Below are 8,331 nucleotides of genomic sequence, written 5' to 3'. Positions count from 1 at the left end.
TTGACAGAAAGGGTCTTGTACGAGAAAGAAATGGATTTACCATGACAAGCAGTTAGTAGCATCATCATCAAATACGAAGTAAAGTCTTAAAGGAAGAATATTTTTAAGCAATATTCTTTTGATATTACAATAGGGAAATGCAAAGCGAAATTAAAATATATAGGGTTTAAAGTTTCTTTAGTTGAACACTACCCTACTAGCTCAGATGGAACAATACCTCGGATGTGAAAATGGTGCAATACTTACGTCTGCCAGACTTCACTCATACTTGGTAATGTTTACCCCCGTAAACAAAGATGTGAGGCAGAAGTGCTAACCACTGAGCCACCTTGCTGCCCCTGGGTACATTGAGGTCTGAAGGGTCAGTGAAAATATGCAAGAATTCTTCTGTGGAGGCCATTATTTTGGAATCACCAGTGCCTCATTTTGGTCACAAAGTTCATCTGTGATGTCACTGAAAGTTGGTTCAGTGTTTTGCTTAACTGTCCCTTAAGCTAGCTTAGAATATACTAAAGGATCAGAGACGTTCCCTGTTTTACTCATGAATAAATAGCTTACATTTTAACATGGAATGAAACTAACTGTAATGTACAATTGTCCAGATTATATAATTATAGCAGTATTCTTGCGTTGCGGTGTACCTGACACATGCAGTCCGTCATCCAATATTTATCTTTTTCAATTCTCAAGGAAGTAGTAACATCAGTGGGGTATGAGGTACCACGTGCCTCACGCCTTAGTGATATCATTCATTTTGTTGTGAATCAAAAAGTATTTTAATGAATATGGATTTCAGAATGTTCAGCATTGTATTTCATCCTGTAGCAGTAGCATCTATGTAACAGAGGTGGTGAGTTATGATTCATCCCTGGAAGGACAGGGCAGACTAACTCTTCCTCCTCCTTATAACGCCACTTGTTCCGAAGATCATTCACTTCTTCCATTGACCTCAGCTGGACACCGGCCTTATTGCTCTTTTTACTGTGATTTTTTTGTTTGTTTGTTTTACACTAATTGAGGGACAGCTTCAAATATATTTTATCTGATTCATCTGCCCACTTCCATTGTGAGAGTCCCTCACCCACACTTTTGTCCTCAGCCGCAGTGGACCTTTGACCAATATATTTTTAAAACCTGTGGATTGAGAGTAGATACTAGTAAATGATGATCTCCTTGTATGCAATATCTTCATTTAATTATGGTGTGGTGCAAGCTTCACAATTTAGTAATTTTTTTTTATTTACTTTACTCTAAATGTGTGTAAACAAGTCTGTGAGATATATTTAATTAGAAGTGTGTATAGTAAAGTCTGCCTGGTTTTTACCTTATAGACCTAATTGGCAACAAATCACAGCATGCATAGGCCCAATGATCCTGAAAATCATCAGCTTGGGAACGTTTAAATGGAAAATCCAATCGACCAATGACCACGTGGGGTAACTTTACAGATTTGGACGCTTATTTGTATGCCAAAATGGGATCTACCCATGTACTGGCACCTTAAGTATGTCTGAAGAAGTTATTAATCTTCCAAAAGGTTAGAAATAGAATAAATAATTATTATTAGTCAGCTACCTCATTTTGTATCCTTATGTTGATGAACCCTTTGCTCTAACATGAAAGGGGGAAGGACGACTTGTGTATACAGCCGTAGAGCTGGCCCTAAAATGGTCTTTAATGAAATGTTGATACAATAGATTCACATAAGTTACATTGGCCACGCAAGTACAATCTGACACCGGTAGTGATAAAATGTTGATTTCAAATCCCAACAATAGTAAGATTGCTCCTAACTAGTATGGACAACAAATATATCTCTCACAGTCTGATTAGTACTGGTATCATTTTGGTGTTAGGTGTCCACTGAGATTAATTCCTGAAAATATGGTTCAACCTACTGCTTCTTGTGTATTGTACTGTATAATTCCTGACAAATAAGATAATTGCATTCAGATTTTTATTTATGTGGTGATTCATCATCATCTCAGGGACATAACAAAGGGGGCAGAGTGGCCACATTACTGTTACTATATATTCAGTGACAATCTACTTGAAATCCTGAAGTCCTTACGAGCTTGGAGTCACCTGATAGTCCGGAGCTGTAGAGAAGACAAAGCACCATCATCACACAAAGAGTTGTTGTTCCACAGACAGGGAGGTCATGATAACAGAAAACCGTTCCGCCACCGAGAAGAGAGTTACTCACATGTCTTGATGTGGATACACCACAGTCCGGCCGTCAACATTGCCCCAAAGAAGAAGGAGCATAGTGTGACACCCACCACCGCAACCACTCCTACCCCCTGTACGCCATATTCTGTAAAGGCAAATAAAGAAGCTATGAATAGCCATTGGTCAGAGCCAGGACAAAGTTTTTGGTCTTTCTCACCTTTACGTGTAGGAAGAGATGGTTTCTTGTGACCTACAAAGTAAACAATAATTACATTCACTCTTGATACTCTTCAACTATGTCTTCATGGATTATGGTAAAAGGTGAGTGGGGGTACTCGCCTGTGCTGGGATGGAGCAGTGGGCGGGTAGGACCAGTTATGGTAACCAGCAGAGGTTGGGTCACTGTGCGGTGGAACTCAGGCCTCAGGAACAAAGGTGGAGCAGTAAAGTGGTTGCAGGGGTCATTCGGAACTTGACACTGACAAAGTTTGGAGAGAATAAGTTGTAGTAAAGGTACAGTTAAAGGGGTTTGATTCCAACATATGGTGACTTTCATTGTGTTACATGTAACTCCTGCAACTGATAGACCATTTCTTGTTTAATTCTGTGTTTGCAGTAACAGTTTTATACCAATTCAAGGGAATTGTTTTCTTCTACTTTCCTTGGATATGACACAGATTTGCTCTGTGGATAACATTGTGTCCAACTCACAGATTAGCAGTAACCAAGAGCAGAAGCTAGAAAAGTAAAGCAACGTGTAAAAGCTGCACATGCAAACCAGTATAAGAAAGTTGTCTGAAGGTAGAAACCACTATGAAATGTTTGGAATTGCAGGGACGGAATAGAAGATGTACAATGCAGTGTACCTCTGGAAATGTCTTAGTTTCAGTGCTGGTACTGCACAGAGTTTCCTTCAAGCACAACTGTACTCTGCAGTGCAAGAATTGGATGGAGTTGTTGTAGAAAGGGCCAAGCTGGAAGCTGAAGCTCTTTGTGGGTAGGACCTTGGTGCAGGGCTTGGGTGGGACCAATGTCAAGGCCACGCCTACTGCAGCTGGGCAGTCATCCACAAGAAGCGGGATATGGGAATAATTGAAAGGATCTGAAGATGGGGAGAGCGTACATAGGGGCAAATAGAGACCAAGCGCAGGTGGAGCAGCAGAGAGCGACACCTATGAGAAATAAATCGCTATGATTTCACAGAATAAACATTTGAAGGGAAAACAAGAAATGACAACAAAGTGAAGATTTAAGATTTAATTACATATTAACGAAAAGAAAGACTTGTAAAGAACAGAGATGGAGATTACAGAGGACACACAGGTCACCTAACCTCGGCCTGTACTCTGCTCCCCACTTTCATACTGCACATTCTTCCACCTTCACATCGCTTGTCGGGACCACGGACCAGAAACTGAACAATGGCAGAGTCCATAAGACTGCGCTCTGACACCATATGGGACGTACAGGGATACTAGGATTCAAAAAGAGACAAATAAATGCTAACTATGTAAACTGCTAGTCCTTTCAGTATTACATTGTTATCAAGCTGCAATATGATGGTTTCCACCGAAGCTTGTATGTTTTTAGCATGAGATTTAAAAATCAATGTAATGCATGTTTGGAGAATGATAATGATTCTGAACCATCAGAGTCCATTATTTCCCAAAGTCATAATTAGCATTTTATCCGACCAAAGAGGAGCCCTCATAATCTACATACAAATCATCATAAAATACATCATACAAATTACTTCAAAAAAATCTTATTTTGAAACAGTTTAGGTAAGATTGATGCTCTGCATATTTGGCCATTAAGAAAAAAGATGTAGCACCTCACACTCGTATCACTACAAGAACCCCCCTAAACATGCGTGACATGGGGGTGTGAGAGAGTTAATCAGCATGAAACAACTAGTTCTGTTTAAAACTACCCCCCTCCCCGCACATTACTATACACAACTTCCTGCCACCAGAACATTTTTCTAATTGTTCCAATACTTTTTAAACATTAGTCTTTTATTGCCCAAACAAACACAACCCCCAACCTTGTGTCATGAAAAAGATGTACTGGTATGCTAATCTCTTTTACAACCAATGTATTGCCCCATTGTCCAAACACGGCTCTAGTAATGGATTCTTAAAAATGCACCATTAGGATAGATATGGCATCACTGCCTGTTATACTTTTCTACACCTCTACATAGGAAACATGAATAGGTTATATTGATTTCATGGGGAGATACATCATTTATTCATTACGAAGTCTCTATATCTTATTGATACGTTGGTTACTTCCAAAGGTTAAAAATGTATACAAAGGTCTTCAAAAACCTGGATTATGAGAAGTATTGTTTTGATTTATCTGTTTCCCTTTAAGAATACATAGTGGAGTGACCAAAGTATTTTTTTTCTGTTTTGTTATGTTTATAACTAATACGTTAACGATATTTAATAAGAATAAACTAACCCTTTGTTTGCTTTCACATAGGGAATTGCTGGAAACCATTTGACTAAAGTAAATTCAGCTAATAGGATAGATTAGGACAACACTAACGCATTATATTCAGAACTATCCTGATTAGGTTACAATCTTGACAGTCAACATTTTTAAATAGTTTCCACAACCACTGCTGCTGAGCAGAAGCATCAAAGCATATCTTACGTGAAATTGTCTTGTGGCTCTTGGAGTGCTACAATCATACAAGCTGACTTTTTTTGATCTGCCCTATTAGAGATCCTGGAGGAGAGGTCCAATATGAAAGTGTGGGGACGTGACCCACATGTCAAGGTCCTGCTGAACAATATCGCAATTCCTTCATTCACTAGGAAAGTGGGAGGGTGGCCTTCTCTACCAGAAGTCTGGGTGGACTCCCCGAAATTCGGCTACAATTCCTATCATGTCAAGCTTGTAGAATTTCATTATAACATACTTTGTGCATTTGAAATACTATTGTTCAATAAATATTAATTATACAGTCCAGGGAATAGATTTTCAATGATAAGAAAAAAAAATATTGTTACTGCGCATTTGGTCAATACTGAAATATAGGAAAACAGCCAGGGACAAATCTTTAAACCTGGACAGAGTTTCCTTCAAGCTGCACAGAGTTTCCTTCAAGCACAACTGTACTCTGCAGTGCAGAATTAGATGGAGTTGTTGTAGAAAGGGCCAAGCTGGAAGCTGATGCTCTTCGTGGGTAGGACCTTGGTGCAATGCTTGGGTGGGACCAATGTCAAGGTCACACCTACTGCAGCTGGGCAGTCATCCACAAAAAGTGGGTTATGGGAATAACATACTTTGTGCATTTGAAATACTATTGTTCAATAAATATTAATTATACAGTCCAGGGAATAGATTTTCAATGATAAGAAAAAAAAGATTGTTACTGTGCATTTGGTCAATATTGAACTATAGAGACACATCCAGGGGCAAATCTTTAAACCTGGGATTGATCCTGAAAATTAGGGACAGCTGACCACCACGCTTACTTACTTCAGGTCCTTTCAATTGTTTGTTATAGGGATATTGACATGTGACTGGAAAAGGAGCTGGAGTCTGTGAGAGCTGCTTTAATCGCAAGGCCCTGGGACCTTCTAAACTGATCCAAGGTGGAGGACCTAAATGGCAGAAAACAAAAGTCAGATAACTTGGGGAATTATATTAATGTAGCCATTTATTAGTAGACAATCTAACATGTCTCACTAGGCCATCAATCTCTTTCTGTTATGGAAACCCACAGCTACACATGTAGAATACAGGAAATTTAAGATAGTACCAAATATTTCAGGGCAGATAGAACTGGGATAAAAGTGAACACATCACAACACTTTGTGAAGACTGCCATTGTAAGGGCTGAGACAATACTCAGTCAAACCTCCCAACTGTCCTGATTTGAGAGCTCTGGACAGTATAGCAGTGGAGTGTTGAACGTGTGCCTAGTGCATGTGCCACTGGTGAGCTTGGCAATGAATGGGTATTTTTGGAGGCAAGGAGGGGGTTTAGGGGCTGTCTAGCATTTCAGAAGTGTTATGTACGCCCCTATGGTGTAAACAACCGCTCATTGTGATGTGGCATGGCCCTATGGTGGGACCCACACCCCAATCATAACATAAGCATGCTTCCGTCATAACGCGGCAAAATTCCCTTTGATACATGTGTCCTGATTTGATCTATCATATCACAAGGAACTAGTACCTGAGACACGATGCACTCATTACTGGTGACAGCACTGAACCAGTACAGTAGGGAGGACCAGGCACTGCATATATTTCATTACAAGCAGGGTGTGGAAGTTGCCATTCTGGGTCTGTGCACACAATGTTTAAAAGAGCTTCAAGGGCTTCAGACTGCACATATAGGGGCCACAGAGCATTTTTACCTCTGGCAATTTCTGATCCATCCACGACCCTTTAAATTCTCTATTACTAGACTGATATAGAGCGCAGTGGGGGGATTACCGGTGTTCGGGGGGCAGTCTGCTTTGCAGATGTTTCCAAAGATGTACAGATATCAAAGTTAATGCATATATATTGCATGTCAAATTTCTTGATTATCTATATACTACACATATGAATACTTTACTAAAAAAAAGCAAAGTTGCAATCATTATGTGCTTTCTCTTCAGTAATGTCACTGGTATACATGCATTGAATAATTAGAAAAAACATTATTCACTCTTTAATTTGGCAGTTCATACCTTTCACTAGTCCTGCACAAAACAGCATGATGATCAGCAAATGCATCCTCTGGGCACAATGTTCGTCTGGAATGAAGCTGTCTCTTGTAGGGAAATACACCTATAAAATAGTACAGAATTAGTAAACCCACAGATACTTCGGACGTAGATAATAGACTGTAGAACCCATTAGCTGAGAGAGAAGGGGACCGTTAAAACATTATAAACACATCATCTGTATCCTGATCCTTTGAATCCCACAGAGACTATACCCAGCATCCTATGATAAGTGTATTTACCTGGCCAAGCGGAGCTGTAGAACAGAGCTACAGACTGTTTTGCTTATGTAGCCATAGAAAGAGTTCATATTTCATGTTAACTTAATTCTGACCTCTTCATTTCTACACAGAGCTCACGCCTCCAACAAACCAGCTTTATCTCTACCATGTCCTGTCCTTCAACTCCCTCTCCTGTTTCTAGCCACACGCGTGTAAGCGGCCTTCAGTTCAGACAGGTGACACAGACACAACATAGTAAGTGACAATGATCACCTTCCAGTTTTTAATAGAGATTTTGATGAAGAAAACAACATTTACACATCGCATGGACAGTAAAAAAATGGAGTCCTTTACATAAGTGATTTGGTCATTGTTTGGTGGGTAACAAAGTTAAAAATACAATAAATTACCGTAAGGGCTTGTACACACGGGAATTAAAATCAGACATACAACAATAAAGCCTTGTAAACACTCTATGACATCAGGGTTGAAAATCATAAATGATTGGAACTGTACACACGCTGACAAGCGTTCAATTCATATCAATTCCAACATTACCTGCAGGACTCACAGGTTACAAGTAAAACATTATGAAGTTGTGTGAGAACACCTGTCTAAAGAATATATTATACCCCTTTTTCACCAAAATCCCAGGTCAGACACAGGATAAGGAACACGGTTCCAACCCATGTTGCATGTCTTCACACCGCACTTTGGTCCCGGGTATATCCCGGGTCGTTGCCTTTCACACTGGACACATCTTTAAGTTAAGTCATTAAAAGGGGACAGCAGATTCCACTGAGCCGCTTTTAACAGAACCCGGGTAGAATAACCCGGGAACACCTTTCATACCGCAGCGTATCTGGCTCCAAAAATCCTGATTGCGACCAGGGTCGCGGACCCAAGTTGCACGACCCAGGTTTTCCCATTCACACTGACACAAGACCTGGCTTATTCCCGGGTCCATGCCTCCGTGTGAAAGGGGTATAAGTATCTAGGTAGATAGTTCACTGTATGCTGCACAATAGCTTTGAGATACGTTAATGAGCACGTCTTAAAACTCCCTTGAATCAAAGCCAAATTACCTATGCTTCAGTGAGCAGTTCTTAACACCTGTGTCTACATAGCTTAACTGGGTTGTGTATTTGTATGTAAGCATGTTATGTTTGTTATTTCTCTGTTGCAAGTACACATGTTGCAAGT

At 40.0% G+C, this 8,331-nt stretch overlaps 1 protein-coding gene across 1 annotated transcript; it reads right to left on the bottom strand.

The window, feature by feature from the left end:
• Positions 1–2,446: 2,446 nt before the first annotated feature.
• TGFBR3L (transforming growth factor beta receptor 3 like) lies at positions 2,447–7,207 on the bottom strand. The gene is made up of 5 exons (XM_075205842.1): positions 6,872–7,207; positions 5,668–5,792; positions 3,506–3,646; positions 3,039–3,344; positions 2,447–2,650 (listed from the first exon to the last, which is right to left on the bottom strand). Exons 1-5 carry the CDS (start codon positions 6,915–6,917, stop codon positions 2,447–2,449), a joined length of 822 nt encoding a protein of 273 aa, XP_075061943.1. The 5' UTR covers positions 6,918–7,207.
• Positions 7,208–8,331: the final 1,124 nt, after the last annotated feature.

Source organism: Mixophyes fleayi, chromosome 4 (genome assembly GCF_038048845.1).
Source record: "Mixophyes fleayi isolate aMixFle1 chromosome 4, aMixFle1.hap1, whole genome shotgun sequence".
Classification (NCBI taxonomy): domain Eukaryota; kingdom Metazoa; phylum Chordata; class Amphibia; order Anura; family Limnodynastidae; genus Mixophyes; species Mixophyes fleayi.
This window is presented reverse-complemented; position numbering and strand designations above follow the sequence as displayed.

What these genes read in the sequence shown, in the direction of transcription:
- TGFBR3L (XM_075205842.1), bottom strand. Translation starts at nt 6,917, where the DNA reads ATGCATTTGCTGATCATCATGCTGTTTTGTGCAGGACTAGTGAAAG. An exon ending in TTGTGCAGGACTAGTGAAAG is followed by an intron (nt 5,793 to 6,871) that starts GTATGAACTGCC and finishes TCTGCCATTTAG; the next exon opens with GTCCTCCACCTTGGATCAGT. An exon ending in AAACTAAGACATTTCCAGAG is followed by an intron (nt 2,651 to 3,038) that starts GTACACTGCATT and finishes AAACTTTGTCAG; the next exon opens with TGTCAAGTTCCGAATGACCC.